The following is a 19,956-nucleotide window of genomic DNA, read 5'->3' as shown; positions in this document are numbered from 1 at the left end:
ATAAAGGAGGAGATTTTAAAGTGGAGTGTGGGATAAAGGATTCCATTCCTGCAAGAATAATTTCACTGACACGATCTGAGCAAACGTTGACATCAGAAGTTTTGAAACAGTAATCAGACCAAGGAAAAGAAGAAAAGAAGTCTCGCAAGTCATTCCATTTTGCATTCTTGTAATGCCAAACAATACGAGGTTGGGAATAGCCATGAGATAAAGGTTCCATTGGAGAAGAGACAATCACCAAGTTGTGATCTGAAGTGCCTAAAGGACCTCTCACTTCAACCTTGTACTTAGAAGGGTTGTTTGTGAGAAAAAGATCAAGCGTATTGGCTCTATGATTAGGATTGTCCGGTATTCTTGTAGGTAAATGAACAATCTGTGCTAGGTCATTAGTAATTGCAAAAGCCTCAGCATCTCGACCTGCTGGGTGGTTTGACTAGAAAACGGAAGCCAGCTGGAGTTGTGAACGTTAAAGTCACCAAGGAAAATTACCTCACTGTTAGGAAAGCTGGACTGGAGAAAGTCAAGTTGCAAAGAGAGAGGAAGTCAAAGAGCTCCAAGTGATTAGTGGAGTTGGGAGAACGGTAGAGACAACAGATGAATTTGACACAATGAGGTAAAGAGATTTTAAGCCAGAGAAGATCAAAGAGAGGAGATTCCAAATGGCCAAGTCTCTGACAGGGAATATCAGAACCGACATATGCACAAGTACCACCTTTGAGGCGAAAGGAATCATACAGCAAATAATTTGGACATTGAGATGAGCAGTAGTTGAATCAACTGATAACTGAGATTCAGTCAGAAAAAGTATATGGGGTTTGGAAGACTGCAAGTCGAAATGGACATCGTTGAGATTGGAATTGAGACCACGTATATTTGTGAAATGAATTAGGAAGTCCTTGGGAGGTTTAGATCTTTTCGCAGATAAGCTTGCTCTATTATTTTGACAATTCATGGTGTATTCAATAGTAAGAAAAAGTGGGTGGGACATGCTGTATGAAGTAATGAAATTTTTGGATATGGTATACATGTGGTAAGAATACACCCAGATCCTTGACATAACATGGCCTCGACAATGCTCCCCGCATACACACTACTCGGACTCCCTCCAGTCACTATCTGGCAGAGTAGAGGTAGCAAGATTATACACTAGCTGATCCGGAAGCCTCCTAGAGAGTTACCAATAGGTTTGGTCCGGTGTACTGTCTAGCGGCCGGCCTGCGAACACCGTTTTAGAGCTGTACCCTCGAAATGTAAGGAATATTGGATCTCGCCACGACATTCATCATAACCTCAAAAATCATCAATCATACTGCATGATGGAAGAGATAGGGAAGGGTTGGCCGAAACTTAGCTCTAGAGACTAAACATGGGTTCCACCACTTCAAGCCTCCAATAAGCAAAGTGGTGGTATTTCACCAGTTGATGAGAGTCATCTACCACCTAGTACTGCCTGGTAACATAGAGGGGCGGCGTTCCTCCATGTGGTGTGGGCGCCACACCTCGACCCCTGCTTACGTTGGTTCACACCTGGGTGGTCACCCACCATGTACTTGTGTGCATGAAGGTTATACCCAGGATTACTAACAGTCCCACCATCGTGAAGGTGCAAGCAGAGGATTTGGCTGTCATAGACCGTCCAGACTTCGCCGAAACTGGGTCCATTTGACTTGGGTGTCACCCGAATATCAGTTCCATCAGCGTTTTAGACTCCCAAGTAGCAAGAACAGCTTGTCTGGCATATCTGAGAGAATGTCTGTGACAACCTCAAGGACTCTTCCCAATACTGAGAAGTTGTTAATTTCATGAGCCTTTACACATATGGCACTCGCTGGTTGCTGCATTACAGCACAACACTGTAGTGCTATTTTATGCAAGTATTGAGACAGTGAATGAGTTAACTGTATGTACAGAGATCCCATTTACCCCACTTATAATTCACACTTAGAATAGTCAAATTCCTTTGGGCATGAGATTTTGTTTTAATTATGTTTCCTAACTAACCATGTAACCTAACACCACTGCCTATGCATGTCCTATTCCCTGAGTAACTTTATTGCAGATTAATTAATACTTATAACACTCATCATCTCTTGATTTTTATTCATCCCAAACAACTTTATTTTCTGTTACCATCTTCATCAGTGGAAATCTATTTTGTCCTGGGCAATGTAGAAAGACTCTTTAAATGTATAAAATATTTGCAGTTTCTAAATTTACTTCTTTCAACATTTCCAATTTAATGCTGACATCTGTCAGATTCACTACCAAGGTTCATCATAATAATTAATCCATTATGACACTATCTACTAATCACCCTTTAATAAAAAAATTAGCATTAATACAGGCACATAATGCAAGAAAGCAAGCTTATATAGCATCAGAAAAAAAACAAAACAAAACCTTCTCATTTCACCCATACACTCGCTCCAAATGTTTGCCTAGTTCTGCATTGAATCTATTTAAGCTATCAACTTCGAGAACAACAGATGGAAGTTTGTTCCAGCAATCAACCACACACTGGCTAAAGGCAAACTTCTGCACATCTATCCCACAACTGTCTTTCCTCAATTTGAATTAATGCCATCTCAGGTGCTTATTCACAGCAAGAGGAACAATTCCATCAGCTTTGGGCATGCTCAAACCATTCAGGGCTTTATACACCTCAATCAGATCACCTCGTAGGTGCCCAGTCTCCAGACAGTGTAATTTGCAAAACTTAAGCCTTTCTTTGTAAGAGAAACCCTTTGTTCCATTAACTAATCTTGTTGCCCTTCTCTGTACTTGTTCCAACACTCTACATCCTTCTTAAAATGAGGTGTGGCCTGACCATTGTCTTATACAAGGACATAACTAGAAAAATTCCTGTATATCATTGACAAGACATTATGAGCTACTCTTGCAGACTGTCTGCTCAGAAAATTTCATATCTGCCTGAACAATTATCCCCAGGTTCTTTTCATTCTCTGCCACTGTCAGTGTAGTACCACACAGTTGATACGTTACTCTGGGGTTACTGCTTCCCATATGCAGTACTTTACATTTGTCAATTTTAAACTTCAGATGCCACCTCTCAGCCCACCTGCTCAACTTTTCTAGATTTAGATCCTGCTGTTCCATTTTAGATCCTTTCAACTTTTAGATCCTGCTGCAACAGGTTCTAAAAAAATCTAGAAAAGAGAAGACAGAGTGTTTACACAATCTCTGTCTTCTCCCACTCAACCATCCCTTTATCCATAGCAGCAATTTGCCTACAATGCCACACTGTTGCAATTTGTGCAGCAGTCTTCGATGTTCAACAGTATCAAAAGCTTTTCTAAGATCCAAATACATGATATCAAAATTATTCTTTGCATCCAATCAAATTAGTCAGACAAGACTTCCCTTTAACAAACCCATGCTGTGTCTGAGCTATAACTGAAGTCTTGTCTCGATGATCCTGCAGTGCCTCCATTAATTTCCCTGGAACAGAAGTTAACCTAACAGGTCTGCAATTACTTGTGTCGCCCTATGATCCTCCTTTGTGGATTGGGGTCACATTTGCACATCTCCAGTCCATGGGTACCTCCCCTGAGTCCAAGGAAGCTCTCATAATTATGGCTAAGGTCTTGCTTACTTCATTTGCTACCTCCTTTAATATAACTGGATGGATTCCATCCATCCCAGGTGCCTTTCTTATGTTTATGTTCAACAATTTCTCCTCCACTTTACTCTCAGTTATAGCAAAATCGTCTAGCTTACTGCCAGAGTTTAATACACCTCTGGCATTCCCCTCCTTGAACTCCTCATGTGTGAATGTAGATGCAAAATATTTATTTAGTTTGTTAGCTACCTGAGCAAGGTCATCAACAGTTGAACCATCGATATCAAGTGGACCAATCTGATTCATCCACTTCCTTCTAGAATTTACATAAGCAAAGAACTCTCTGCTGTTTTTTCTTTGCATACTTTGCCAAAGATTTCTTGTAATCTGCCTCTGCCTGCCTAACCTCCTTTGTGACTTGGTTACAGACCAGTTTATATCTCATAGGCTTCCGTGTCATCTGTTAATTTATATGTATCCCATGCATTTTTCTTGTCTGCCACATATCTAATTAGTTCATGTGACATCCATTTAGGCCTAAACTTTCAACAATATTTCTTAGTTGGTATGAAAAGCCTAGTAGCTTCCAAGATTAATTCTTTGAATGCTTCCCATTTTGAATTTGCTGTTGGTAACATCATCAGTTGGTCCCACCATATGGAATTTAAATACTGTCTCAGACCACTGCAGTCACCTTTACGAAAGCAAAAACCCTTCCCTTTACTCCTGATGGTAGTTACCTCTTTGAGTAAATCCCACTTCAGCACACTGTGATCACTGCCACCTAGTGGTACTTCTTCTTATGCATTAAGAATCTGCAGATTCTTAATGCATGAAGAATCACTACTGATAATCAGATCAAGAATATTACTCCCTCTAGTTGCATTCCTAACATGCTGCAGTAGAAAACAATCATCCGATAAATCCACAAAAGCCTTGCTACTGTGCGAGTGACGAACCCACAAACTCCAGTTAATAACCGGGGAATTAAATCCCCCATTAAAAAGACACTGATTTACTGGCACTCTTATTTTTCTGTACAGTTGTTTATTATACTCATCAGAATCATTAGGCCTATAACACACCCTCACTCTCAATTTTGCTTTTCCCAGTGCTTATGTCACACTAAACTGACTCGACACTGCACTGCACTGTCCATCCATGTCGACTGGCTGTACTTCCTTGGATTTTATGTGTTTCTTAACCAATAGCATTACCCGTCCTCATTGTACAGGAAGGATAGTCAGGCGCAAGCTCTGGCATTGATGTGGGCAGCTGAGAGCTTGATGGGCCTCTCAATTTAAATCCTTTGGGGAAGTTTCATGAGGTCATCCACCCTGTCCTTCAAGCTCTCATATAGGCTGATAACAACGCTTTGTTGGCACCTGATTTTCTCACACTCCTTACATCGCCATATACAAAGACATTCCCCTTGGCAATATCATGTCCCGTTCCTGATTGAACCACAAACAACATCAAACAAGCAGTGCATTTCAAAAGGCTGTGATCCAGAGGACAACCCCCCCCCCCCTCAGTTCTCTGAGCCACAGCACTCTCATTAGTTTGAGCCTTTTGCTTTGCTGCTCTGGTCTGAATTATGATTTCGATTTAATTTCAATACAAAAATATAACCCTAAACTTATATCCCAATGCAGTTATAACACTATATATTATTCTCAATATTAATTGAAAATTATATATAAAATGCTGCACAAAAGAAATGTGAAGTGATATGTTGCTAAGCATCAAGTGTATAGACCTGGATACCTCCTATTCAACAGTCTACAGTATCCCCCCCCCCTTTTCATTTTGCAAGGTGAAAAGTATTTCAGATTACCCCAATAATCACGAGCATCCTATCCTCAGAAACACTGTGAAATTCCTAAAATAGGACATTTAGGTATAAGAAATTGTTGCACAAATTATACACATGATCTCTCTCTCTCTCTCTCTCTCCCTCATTGGTTGGTTAAATGGGGGAACATCAAATAATGCTAACCAAATCTAGATAAAGCAGCAGATTGCCTTTCAAGTTGTAAGAGAACCTAAAGTGAAAAAGTACATCAATATTATCACTTGTGGAGAATTTGTAATTAAGAATCAACTTTTAACCTTTTCTTTGTACAGAAACAAACATTATTACCTCCCCTATAGGAATCCCAAAATTGTACATTCTTAATTACTCACAATAACACATATTTCTTAACATCTTGTCTACACACGATGCTAAGTCAAGCCTTCCCTTTGACACACATTAGGTCTTCTTGAGAGTTTATGCATTATCTTTTCTGAAGACAAAACCAGCATTAGAAAATATAAAAGTTACAGTGGCCTTTATTTTTAACTATGCTAACCATACATGGTCAGATATTACTGTTGAGTTAGCAGAGAAGCCTTAGGGGGGTAAAAGTATATCACACGGCCTTGGGATTGAACAAAAAGTATTTGTTTGAGAGTGGTTTAAAAAGCAATGGGGCAATTTTTTAATCTACTTGGGAAAGGACTATTCCCTATACCTCCTCCTCTCCATCCTGAAACCTATACACGAGCATTCTAAAACTTGAACTTCCTTTTTAACACTGTATTTTATTTGTTACAAAAAGTTTTGCTTGTAATAGTAAGGAAAGCAAAATACTTTTAATGCAAAATCAGAAGCAAATTTTAAAGGAGATTACTCACATCTGAGTCAGAGTCATGGCTGTCTTCATCAGCAGATGGTAAATCAAGTCGCATTAAAAGAGCTCTATCCCAGTGGGGAGGTAATTCTTCTTTGTCAAGGTACATTACAGCTTTTTCAACAGCTGTAAAATACAAAGAACAAAGTTTATTAAAAGTAAATTCCTCCTAAATAAGCTTAACTTCTATTCAAATTATCAAATAAATGGCAATTTAAAAAATAGCATATTAATGTATAAATTAATTTATATATTACTTAATATAATAAAGGAAGTTTCATATTTGCAGTTAACATCTATCCCCAGAATTCTTTGGCCATCAATGTTTATATCTGTTAAAACAGTTCAATTTATCAGACACTTCTGGTACTCCTAATGAAAACTTTGTTTGTTTGTTATTTGGTTTTAAGGAGCATTAGCAACTAAGGCCATATTGCTCCGGGATATGCGGTGGTCATTCCCTTGACCTTTCCGCATCCTCCATATTTGGTGGTGACTGGCTCGAACCCCTGTCTAATCAAGAAGCATGTGCTATGCACTGCTGCTCCTTCCCACCTGGCTACGGAGGCACCTCAGTGAAAACTGTTACTCAATATGTTGTTATATATATACAGTGGGCCCCTGCTTTATGATTGGTTCACTGTAATATCAAATCACTTTACGATGGACTCTCCATAATAAAATACCATTCACTATATGATATGTAGTAAGCGCCGGTCATTGTGATCATGCTTGTAAATTTAATTATTTTAATTCTATTAAACAGTAATTCTAATAAGCAAAAATTGGAGGAATACTGTCCAGAGACTATAAAAGTAAAGATATAAAGTACAAATTTACACTTTATTATCTTACCAATTAACAAAATTCAATTATATGCAAAAATCGAAGGAATATTTGTCACAGGTTAGCAAAATAAAAATAAATTTATGCTACATAGTTTAATTAATACTGTATGTACATACTAACTAACTGATATTTCTGTTCAGACTTTTTTTTTTTTTTTTGGGTTGGAAGATTTAAAACAGTAAAAAAGATAAGCAATCAAAAGCAAAAAACACAGCATGCACAAATTGCAATTAACATGATACACACAAGTGAGATACAGAGTAACAAGTTCACAAAGCTTAAAAAAATAGGAATGAAGAAAATATGTTGAAAATTTATTTACATTTTTTATATTATTGAAAATTTCGTGGAAGGGGAAACACATTTCACTATAATAACCCAAAAACTTTCAGCTAACAGTATTATTGCAAATGCAATAAGATCGAGTTTACTACCTGATTATCATAGATTGCACTGACAGAAAAGCCCAATAAACCGGAAACTGCAAATTGTTTTATTGTTTTAATCTCCAGAAATGTGCTTTAGAAAAATATCACAAAGACATTCGAAAATGATTCTTATAACCAAACATATAACAATCCAGTGCCTACTTATTTCACTTTACGACAGGCTTACAATTGTCTCTGACTGGACCACGTGGCCCTTCCTCACTATTCTGTATTCTATATAAAACTATGACAATTTCCATTATAAAAATCACCTTTTAGAGAGATAAATAGCTTAGTTATATAGCAAAACTTTCAACTTTGAGGTCTTGGAATGAATTAGCAAAAAACAATGTGCTACTGGGTTCACATTATGACACTTTCATGATACGATGTGTCTCCGGAATGAATTAATATCGTAAAGCGGGGGCACACTGTACTACTGTCAATAATGTGAACTTTCTGGGCTGTTGTAATTACATTTCAAATAGTCTAATAAGCAGAATTAGCTGGCTTGGAAATTAACAAATTCTCTATTTTATCTACAGTTTGCAGATATGAAGAACTTAATCTAGCAAGCATAAATTCGTGAAGAATATTGGAGAAAATTACAGCTGGATGCCTGCCAACGAAATTAAATTAAATTTTCTGTTTATACTCCGGGACGACCAAACGGTCAGGAGAGTTCACAAGATGACAGAATACAAGAAACAGCACTGTATTCAGCAGTCACGGGTTTGAACCCCGGTCACTCAAGGCACGTGTACTTATACACTCGCGCGCCTGACCACTAGGCTAAATGGTAGATGATTGTGGCCTTTATATTGCACATTTGGTATAAGTGAAATTGGACAAAGAGCCTTCTCTTCTGCATTTCCTTGCTTATAAGTTTCCCAAAAATGTGAACCAACTGCAATAAATTACTCCACAATTGCAAGATTGTGAAATAATTTATTGCAGTTATTATTGCCAGCAGAGAACTGACCCAAGCCAAAACAAGTCTGCATTTTTGATAGTTATGCTGCTCTGTAGAAGATAAAAGCAGCTTTTGCATTATAAGTTTTCTATCCAAACCCAATCCATATTACTTGCTTAGCCCATGGCTTACTTGGGCTTGCAAAAATGATTTCAGACAATTTTAGCAAAAGAGGAAGTCCTAGATACATATCTTTGTAAAAGCTTTTACCCTTGTAGCTATTTACAAAGATATCTAGGACTTCCTCTTCAACCAAAGCCTGTTTTGATGAGTAAAATGGCTGTGTGGGGCATTGTTTCATGCCAAAAATATTTATTCGATAAAATAAAATTGTTGCTGGTCTAGATGTTGTTTTATAACTAAAGATTATAATTCTTTTAGATCCTTTGGTTAGAAAACATCTGCTGTTCATTGAGGCTCACCTTGCTTGGGTATCTAATTCTATAACCAAACTTGAAGCATGGGAACTTTCTTTGAGCAATGCAATTGAAGAGGTGAAAAGAGATCAGTTAGAAATTTCAACCATTCCAGAGAGAGAGAATAAGAAATAAATTTGATAATGTTAAAAAAAGAGCTTTGAATTTCATAAGTTAAGAAAAATAGATGACTCTATTAATGGAAATGAGCTTCCATTTCAAGCAGAAGCTTTGAAGGCTCAAAATTTAAGCTTAGACCAGCACTTCCATCAACGTGGAATGATTGTTCTGCTTTTAAAATGTTTTAGATGATAAACCCAGATTTATAATATGCTGCATTTAAAAATATAGTTGTTTACCATAATGTTATTCCATGTAAAATGATACTTCTAAACCTTTTCATTTAACAGCTTGTTAGTTTTAAATCCTAAATGCAAAGAAATTGCAATTCAAATAATAATTCAGTTTAATAATAAATTTGGAGTAGATGTATTAAAATAAAGTTAATATTTTTAAAATGTTACTGCACATAATAGCATTTTGCCTATTTTTTTTTAGTCAAATGTCTAGTCATCACAGAGAGAGAGTATTCAAAATATTCCATACATTGAGGATACTTTTAAATGGTTATTGCAGACTGATCACCAGACTAAGCCTACTATTAATACTCTAGGACAGTGGCTTTCGCAACCTAATGTAATTAATTAGCTCATTTAGCTACTTAAAGTTAATCTTAAAGCTATTATGTATACTATATTTAGTATATATGAATATGGTGAGGCTGGCATGTAACTAGCAGAAACAGATAGCTCATGTTGTTATTGATGACATATACAAAGGGTACTAGGAAAGTTTTGCAATACAGCTTTGTTTATTTAATTTTTTCAAAGTAATTTCCTCTACATTCAATACACCTCTCCATCCTCCGAAACCAATCTTTAAACCAGTTCTGCCAAGTTTCACTAGGGAGTAAAGCACACTCGTCCCAAGCCCGTAGAAGGTCCTCATCACTGGAAAACCGCCTCCCTTTTAGCTTCATTTTCACATGCGGGAACAGTGCAAAGTCGCAGGGAGCAAGGTCTGGCCTGTAGGGAGGGTGCTCCAGAAGTTTCAGTCCTGTCATAGTCAAATATTCGGTGCAGGCTTTGGTGCGGTGAGCTGGAGCATTATCGTGATGGAGGTACCAGGTGTCCATTCTTGACTTTGGCCGCAGGTTCTTCATAGATCCAATGACTTTAGGCAGGCATTGTTCAGTATACCACTTAGCTGTGACTGTCTTCTGCGTGTCCAAAACAACACGTTCCACAATTCCACTTGATTTGAAAAATACAGCTATCATTTTCTTCTTTACAGATCGGGATTTTCTGACAATTACAGGTGTGTCGTCATCATCAAAGACCCAAACTTTGTTTTGAACCTTGGTCGGCAGATCGTAACAGTACAGCCAAGTCTCGTCACCTGTCACGATGTTGTTCACATACCGATATTGTCCCTTATCAAACTTTTTTAACATCTCCCGGCACCAAGTCACACGTCGTGTCATCTGCTCTTCAGTCAGTTGATGCGGCACCCAGAGAGAACAAAGTTTCTTCACGTGCAAATGATCTTGCAGAATCGAACGAATTGCTGGTGCATTTAGGCCCAAAGTATCCTCTATCTGTTGGTAGGTCACTCGCCTGTTTTCGTCAAGCATTTTCCTCACAGCAGTAACGTTTTCCTCCGTAACTGACGTTCGTGGCCTTCCCGGCCTCTCAGAATCCTCCAGAGTGAAATTTCCCCTTTGGAATTCTCTATACCACCTGAATATCGTTGTATCGATGTGGACAATCATCATCTAGTGCAAGAGTCATTTCTTCTAAGCACTGGTCTATGGTTAAACCACGCACGAAATTATACCGCAAAACTGTCCTTATCCCATTTCGTGACCACGATGCCATCGCAAGCACTTTACACTCTCACTACTAATGAATAACTGAGCCCATCGACTTGGCGCGGCGGCTACTATGCACGTATGAACATGTCTCAACATGCAGCTTCCTGTGATTCATTGTTGCGTCATATTGCAAAACTTTCCTAGTACCCTTTGTATTGAGAGGTGCTAGCCCCAGTTGATGTGCCTTTCACGTAGGCTTATTCAGTAACGACATTATGGTAATACTGATTGTTTATTTTCTTAATATTTGAATAGTATGCCTTAGCTATAATTAAGACATTTAGGGTCCTTTGTAGGTTATGGTTACACCTTTTTCTTAAGCTTTATAGTTATAGAGGTACTAAATAAACATCAATTATAAATCACAAAATTAAAAAGATACTGTACACCTTTTTATAATGAAATAAATATATACATTTAAAAAATAATAATAAGTTTAAGTAACTTAAACCCAAATCACGTGGCACCCCTGGAATGTTGTTGTTGTGGCACCCCGGTTGAAAACCACTGCTCTAGGAGGTATGTGGATCAACTAGTATATAATTTTGCTACCTCTATTCTGTGGCTGGAGGAAGTTTCAGTATTGTGTGCATGGGTATCATGCATGTGTCTAACTGTTACCTCTTCCACTCTACTATAAGCAGTTGAAGGAAACAGACAAGTTTTAGGTTGGCTCCAGCAGATTAACTGCAGGGGATTAAGTTCAGGTGTCTAGTAGACAAATTGTTTGTTTAAAATTTGTTTAAATTTACTTTCTCTAATTTGTAAATGTTATGTCAGTAATTTTGTGAATGTAATTCTTTTCTGAAATATTTCTGCTAAGTTAGTCTTTCTGGTAGTTTCGGTTTAACTTCACTATAATATAAAGTTTTGAAAACAATTTAATTTCTGTAATATTTTGTTAAATTTAATATATTGTAAACTTAAATCCACTTTCAATACATCATCCAAGGATATCACGTTTTACAGAAATGGCTGTGAGAATTTCTGGTGTGAATTCATTGCTTGTATAGGCTGTGGCATGTATTCTTTGGCTGAGTGTAGTAGACAAACCAAGCTCAACTGATGATTCTTTTCTTTGAATCTGATGTAAGGAGCATACCAATCTCAAATTAAAACTTGGTGTATTACTGAGTTACTAAAGAAAAAAGTGCTTTCCCTTGAAACAAATGTAATGGGAAGTTTGTTAGAGGCTCAAGTAACTCAGACCTGCCAAGTGATGCACAACATAGTGTTGTTAAGGGAAAGTCATATTTAACTAAAAAAAAAAAAAAAAAAAACAACAACAACTCTGTAACCAAGTGGTCAGGTACGAGGGTAGATATGCTTTGAGTAAATGATTGGGGTCACAAAAAAACCCAAAGTTTCTAGGGGAAGAAACTTGTTATCTACACCTGAGACACACTAACTCAGCCATGGAGTGAAAGCCTATAAAAGTTCCTTGTGTCATCAACGGGATTTGAACCCAGGCCTTTTCCACCCAGTGTTGGGAGGACGCGCAGACTAAACTTTGATATAATAAAGAAAATAGAACAGGGCATAAGCAGAAGTGTATTAATGGCAGAATATAACACTGGATCGTCAAAATGTTTATAGGTAAAAAGGCCTACGCAGTCTGGATTCACTATATTCTCTATTATGTAGCACAGAGCAGAACGGAAAGTAAAAATAAAATGATGAGTTGTAGTTAAACTAGGTTTAATGTTAAATACACACGATAACTAACAGAATATGTTAGTTATATACAGTAACTAGTAATACAAAAAGCTTTTGGGCTTTATGTTTTCCTTCATCAGTTAACCGCTGGATTGAAAGTTTTGGGAACGTAGAACTTAAGAGCATGCGATGGCAGTCATGCACAGTGAACTCTGTGATGCAACAACTAACTGTTGGAAGGTGAAGTCTGTGATTGTGACATATGGGAAAGTTTCCACCTTTTGTCAGTCATGAGAATGGTTGCTTCAATAATAGGATGAACACTACATCCTCTGTTTCTGTTGACAGAAGTATTAGAGCACGTGTGCAGTGACTCCAACTAGGCACAGCGCTGGTAATGATAGGACCGATCAACAACCACGACATTGCGGCATGGGTCAATGTCGTGTCAGGCAATGGTCAAGTGTTCTACGTGTGGTAAGCAAATGGCTCTTTTATGTTCTGAAATATGTTTGCCGAGTCTTCAGCCAGTTTCCCGGACGTAGCAGCTAGTGCAGTCACGGCTGTTGTTGTTTGGTTTTTAGGAGCATTGGCAACTAAGACCATATTGCTCCGGTGATATGGGGTGGTCATTCCCTGACCTTTCTGCATCCTCCATATTTGGTGGTGATGGGCTCAAACCCTGGTCTAATCAAGAAGCGTGTGCTATGCACTGCTGCTCCTACCCCAGTGCGTAGGCACCACAGCCACGACAAGAAATGCAGTAGATTAGTCCACTCTGTAGTAAGGTGGGAACTGGCGTTTTTCACTTTGGAGATGAGGGATCACAATTTCCTGCCTGGGAGTTATATGCACTTTATCCCATGAGATTTCAGAACCTTAGAAACCTGAAAGCCTTTTGCATTACTAGTTACCGTATGTATCTAACATATTCTGTTTTTACTGTTTGTCGTATGTATTTAACATTAAACCTAGTTTAACTACAACTCGTCATTTTATTTTTACTTTCCATTCTGCTCTGTGCTACATAAGAGAATATAGAAAATGTTTATGTTTTTTATGTGAAGTTAATAAAATTGCATTCTTAATCTCTCTATTTCTTATTTTGCCTCATGATTTTTGTTATCTAGAAAGTTTTATTAAAAATAAAACTTTCTTGCCTTTCAGGCAAGGAAAGTATGGAATGAACTCCTCAGAGTCTGTACCAAAAAAAATTAGGTCTCTGGGGAAGGGGGGGAGATGATCTGCACAAGATTATGAAAAAATCCAACAAACCGTTATCTAGAAAGTTTTATTAAGAATAAAACTTTCTAGATAACGGAAAAATCAAAATAATGACACCTTGAATCCCCGAAGGTGCCTTTATTTCGAAAGTGTACTGTATTAAACATTATTTAGTGTAAGCTGAATGATGAACCACCATCAACATAAAGCCTTCAAGCCTCTGCCAATAGCCAGTTATCTTTCCTATTTTTAACTTTATTAAGAAACCCAAGATATTCATATGTTGTTATAAATGAACTAAAACGAACTTTTCTGTTCAGGTGTAACATGGAGTACCCCGCAAACAGAAAAGTGTTTTCCTTTCTCCCATAAGAGAGAACACCTTTTAGGCAAGGAAAGTATGGAATGAACTCCTCAGAGTCTGTACCAAAGAAAATTAGGTCTCTGGGGAAAGGGGGAGATGATCTACACAAGATTATGAAAAATCATTTATCTCGATGATTTCAAGTATTATATTACATTCGAAATTTGGAATTTTACTGAGAATTTCTGAAGATCAGATCCAAGAGCAATGAGCTTTATAGCAGATGGTGGATTTGGATATTCTTTTTATTTTTAGTGTTATAGATTTTCATCCTGGGATAAGCAAAACTAGAAATCATCTCTGTGGCCACACAGTTCAGACCAGACTTTTTAATAACAGAATGCACACTTTTTCTTATGCTGATTACCATTTGTTCCATTTAAAGTTGACAAACTTTATATGGAGTCCATGGTTTACCTTGGTTAACAAATTTCATGCTGAAATTATATAATATTATGCCTTTTTAACATATTCTGAATATGTTTTTCATTTTCTATTTTACAGTAGAGCTATCAAAAATGTAGCAAAATGTCAGGTTTATTTACACAACATTTGCTGCCACAATGCACTACAAAATTTATAAACTTACCAATAAATAGTTTTATTTGGATTATTCTTTAGAAACTAAAACAGGACAGAGAATGATGCTACTTATTGGCTAGTGGTCTATTGATTTTCTAAACACCATCTTTCACTGCACATTACAACATTTCAGATAGTGACATCAGAAGTGTCAGGAATCAAACCAGAAGAAAACTACTTTTGTACATTTTATTCAAAAACATAAAAATGAATATGACATCTTGCAAAAGACTGATGTGACAGAGATAAACAATGTAATTTCTGAACTTGATACATTGAAATTTCTACAGCACACACACACATAAATAGCCAGACCCAAATGAGGAGGAAGGGGGGGGGGTTAGAAATAGCTGGAAAAATTTTTTATATCAATGTGATGCCACCCCAATACAGCCAAACTAAGGAAGATTTCCTTAGTTTGGCTGTATATCCAAAAAAGATATTTTGGTTAAAAGAATATACCATCATTCTGGTGGAGTTGAAAATTCTACTTTTACAAATACAAAAAATCAACAGCATATCTAAAATAAAAATGCAAATAATGGTGTTGGAACATTATAATGAAAGTTACAGAAAAGTAAAAATTCATTAGAACAAATTACTAAATTAATATTAAACCTAAATAATATATAAGAGCTACACAATCCTACCTGTTTTTAATGTATTACTGTCGACCCTGGAAGCAATTTCCTTAGTGAATTCTCTAGCTTCTTTTTTGGGAACCTGATAACTAAACGACATCAACAACAAAAAAAAAAAGTTAAGCACTATTTGAAAGCAAGCTATATTGGTATACAAAATATCAAAATTTAAATAAATATAACAAATAAATCAAAATCCTATCTAAAATTTTTCTTAAATTTACAATTTTTTGAGAAAACAATGTTTTTTTTTTTTTTTATTTATTTATTTAAACATGTCCCAAAGTGTTAATGTTTTATATCTCAAAATTAAAAAAAAAAATCCACTGTTACCCACATGAAAGTGACATGTTCGCTTCACATGCAACAGTAATCCTTATACATTAAGTATAAAAGTGAACTACAATGGCACTTTGATAAAAACATATACATAATATAATATACTAATACTGTCAAGACTGTTACTCAAATTGCCTTAATATAAATAGCCACTCACTCTAAGTCTTCCTTCTTCCCTTCTTATTCTCCTCAAACATCATAATTTGGTTTTGGTAATCAACTATTTTGTATTTCAACATGCAACAGAAATCCTCAGAAGTCACTGGTTGTTTTTTGGTAATAAAAAAAGTGCTTCTTATTGTGGCTATAGAGATGTATATTCTATAAGGTGTATATTCATTTTAATGGGAATATTAACCCTTTTTCACCAAACACATGTGTTGATATACAGATAAATTATATTGATATAAGCTCATAAATGGTTTAAAATGTAATAGCATACAAAAAAGGTAATCCAGAAAAATATTTCAAGACCAAAAGAAAGAAAAAGGTCAGAGAATTAAAAAATATGCTGAAAACATTACCGCATATTTTTACTCCCTACTACATCTGTCAGATACTCTTAAAGAAAAAAAATCTTTTACGATAGCTCAATGACCGAAGAGGCATTAAAGAAAGAGTGATATATTATTCAATGACTTAAAAAAAATACTGTGACATAGCACTAACCATTGTAAATAATTACAGCTGTGTCAGCTAGCCACAGAGCATCTGTGTGAACCGGTGACCAGTTTGATGTTACTTTAGAATAGGGGGAGGGGGGGGAGGAGAGAGAGAGAGAGAGAGAATAAGTTTGATAAGAGTTGTGAAAATTTGTGTTCCTAAAACAATATAATAGCAATAATAGACGTAATTACTTTATGCACTAAGGCAATGGTGTTTCTCAAGCAGAGATGGTTCTGCAGAACACCATCAAGGGTCCCGCTAGAAATCATGAAATAAATTTTTAAATACCATGAAATTTTTGGCAGCAACTGGCAATTGAGTAATCTGTGTACTACCAGCAGCTGCTTTTTCTTTTAGTCAGTTCATATTTAAGGTTATATTTAGTTGTACTGCATCTGTGTTCATTTCATAGTGTCACTGGTGGTGACATAAAGGGGGCACCTTGTACAGCCAAGAGGAAAAGTGCAGCATGACAAACATTTCCTAGAAACAGTGTCTGTATTTGCAGGCTAAGTTCCAAGAAACTTTTCACTGTTACCCAGAATTCTCCACATTTCTAGCCTTTCTCAATCTCTCTGCTAAAAGATTGCTTGAGAAGGTACTTTTCTTTAATTTTTTTAGTGTGATGATCGGGCAACTGAGTCAGTTTTGAGCAGACAGTGAACTTCACGCAATCTTGGTGGCAGTGATACCCAGAGTGAATTATTTTCGGGAGCAATTTTATGAGTGGTGTTTAATGCACATCACAGTCATTCGCTATTTTGTAGATTTGTAGTCTTTGCGCATTTTAACCAAAACCAATGGTTATCTTTGTGTATCTAATATCCCACCCATGTAACAATATACTGAAAAATTTTGAAGTATATGACAAGGTGTATCACCAAAGGAGAGAGCAGTGAAAATGAATCAAAACGATCAGAGTCAAATATAAGTGAAGCAAGAAGAGAAGTGACTGATATAAAAAAAAAAAAAAAACAAACTTGTATTTACAATAATAGTTATATGGGTTTTACATGGACTGGACATGAAAACTGTTGTGTTCCATTGTGCATTGTTTATGAGAAAAAAACTAATAACCATAGCTATGGCTGAAGCTACAGCTATGATGAAGGTATATCAGGTATATTAGTGTCAAAGTGTTTTCTGAGGCAATGCAGACAGGCAGCCAGGGCAGGTCATGGGGTTTTGTCAATGATACATAGGAATTTTGGTAGCAGGGAAAAGGAGGTGATTGTCCCTCTGTATTAAGGCAATAGTCAGGCCAAGCCTTGGGTACTTGCGTACAGGTCTGGAGGCCTCATTTTAGGAGGGATGTCAATTTGCTTGAGTGTACAGAGAAGGGCAACAAGATTGGCGAGGGGAATGAAAGGTTCCCTTACCAAGAGAGGCTTAAGTTCTGCAAATTGCAGTGGCTGGAGACTAGGCACCTGCATGGTGATCTGATTGAGGTGTATAAGGCCTTGAATGGGTTTAGCACGCTGAATTCTGATGGGATCCTTCCACTCGTCCAGATTACGAACCTAAGGGGGCATAAATTCAAATTAAGAAAAGACAGATGTAGAATAGATGTGCGGAAATTTGCCTTTAGTCAGCGGGTGGTTAATTGCTGGAACAAACTTCTATCTGTCGTTGTGGAAGTTGATAGGTTGAATAAATTTAAGGAGGAACTGGACAGGCATTTGGAGGGAATGGTGTGATTTTTTTTTTTTTTTTTTTGGCTGATGCTGCATAAGCTCATAACACTTGCTTTCTTGCATCACATGCCACTACTACTACATTAATGAAACAGTACTCCAGGGGCTCACATAAGGATCCTCAGGTGGATATCATTATTCTTCTTTTCTTGGTTATTCCCTTCTACTTTTGACTCTCTCTCTCTCTCTCTCTCTCTCCTCTCTCTCTCTCTCTCTCTCTCTCTCTCTCTCTCTCTCTCTCTCTCTCTCTCTCTCTCTCAGGGTTGCTCTGGATTTTTTTTTTTTTTTTTTGGCTAGTGCAGCATAAGCCTCAGGCTTCCTTGCACCATATAGCTAATACTACTACTAATAATAAGCCAAGTTAAAGTGGCACTTCACTACTAACTCACAACCACTTGCCAAATAAAACAGTTCATAACTTTCAATGACTTGGATTCACAAGGCAAATAACATATAGGTTTTGATAAGAAAGTAACTGAAAAGGCTCAAAAAGAAGGCATTTCAAAGCTGAGTTAGCTGAAAGGCAAAGAGGCTAAAAGTGAAATTAACAAAGTTCCAATTTCTAATTAGCAGGTGTGTGAATGACAAGTTGCACAGCACTGAAGATGTCATATCTGAAATACTAAAAAAGATATTAACTTTGCTCTCCAAGTCGACAAACAAAACAAGTAAAGTGCAGCTCTTGGCATTTGTATGATTTCAAAACAAAGGTGAAATAACCAAAAAGGTCATGACATTTTCAACATCTTGTGTTCTCATTTGGAATTCTGTGGTATGTCATGGAGCTGGTATGTTGGAATTTACACTGATGGTGTCCCTCTCAATGATCAGCTCAATAAAAGGCTTTGTTACACTCATCAGAGAAAGAGAGAGGGGGGAACTTGATGTCATATGACCCACTGCTTGTTCCACAGGGAATTTCTTATTTCAAAAATGACTGGAGATGATTTAAAACATGCTCTTGATGTAGCTGTGAACAATGTCAATTTTATGAAGCATATCTCTCTCTTGAGTCCTGCATGTTTGCAAAACAGTATGACTCTCCTACACTCTAAGGTTAGAAAACTTTGAAGAGGGAAAGATTTAACAAGAGTATAAGAACTACAAAAGGAAGTACTGCTTTTCTTCAGATAATAGCCAGTTTTTCTGACTTTCTTGAAGATACAAAATGGCTGCTGAAGCTACTTTACAGATATTTATTAGCACTTAAACACCAGCAATGCATGGCCCAAAAGAAAACATTCTAATTTCCATAGACACACTTTTTGCATTCAAGAATAAATTCAGGGTTTGGAAAAACACCTTTTAAGTGGAAATATTGAAATATTTCTGCTTCTACTTCAGGCCCAGAGGATAAGGAAGTCATCCTATTAATTAACAGTCATCTGGAATCACTGAGAAAAAAAAAAGAAGCTTGACCAATACTTTCCTTCTTTGTCAAAAGAAACATATGACTGGGTTAGGAACCATTTTGTTGCGTTCTCACCAGGAAGAAAACTGACTGAGCTACAGTACTTTTTGAACTTTGAAGAATAAAATTCTTATTGAATTTTACCTTCAAAGTGTTTTGGATTTCAAGTAAGAAAATAGTATATTTACACCATTTGAAAACTTCTCTGAATAAGCTTTCTCATGTTGGACAAACATTAAAAGTAAAGAAAAAATCATGTCAAGGAAGAATTGTTTGTTAAAAATTCAGTGGAATTCAACATTTATGCAAAAGAAACAAGCCCAAGAGTCACACTGAAAGTATCCTTATACTGACTTTGGATGTAAATATTATTTTAATTTGATATTTTCATATTTGGTGGGGGGGGATTAAACAATACAAAGAAAGATAGGAAAAGTCATTAAATTTTTTTTCTCTTACACTGTAAGCTGACTTAATACAGCAGCTTTCACAAATAAATTTTCTTGAAAATAATTTAGCAGTAAT

General features: G+C 36.6%; 1 protein-coding gene across 2 annotated transcripts in view; it reads right to left on the bottom strand.

The window, feature by feature from the left end:
• The window catches only part of LOC150088533 (uncharacterized), a 229,322-nt gene that overhangs the window by 145,741 nt on the left and 63,625 nt on the right, over positions 1–19,956 (bottom strand). For both annotated transcript variants that reach the window (XM_090369554.1, XM_090369555.1), the window contains exons 8-9: positions 15,331–15,410; positions 6,260–6,381 (exon numbers count right to left, since the gene is read on the bottom strand). In XM_090369554.1, coding sequence (XP_090225680.1) covers positions 6,260–6,381; positions 15,331–15,410 — 202 coding nt within the window. The remainder of the gene's footprint in view (positions 1–6,259; positions 6,382–15,330; positions 15,411–19,956) is intronic.

Source organism: Mastigoproctus giganteus, chromosome 3, assembly GCF_048544385.1.
Source record: "Mastigoproctus giganteus isolate SK-2022 chromosome 3, ASM4854438v1, whole genome shotgun sequence".
NCBI lineage: Eukaryota > Metazoa > Arthropoda > Arachnida > Uropygi > Thelyphonidae > Mastigoproctus > Mastigoproctus giganteus.
This window is presented reverse-complemented; position numbering and strand designations above follow the sequence as displayed.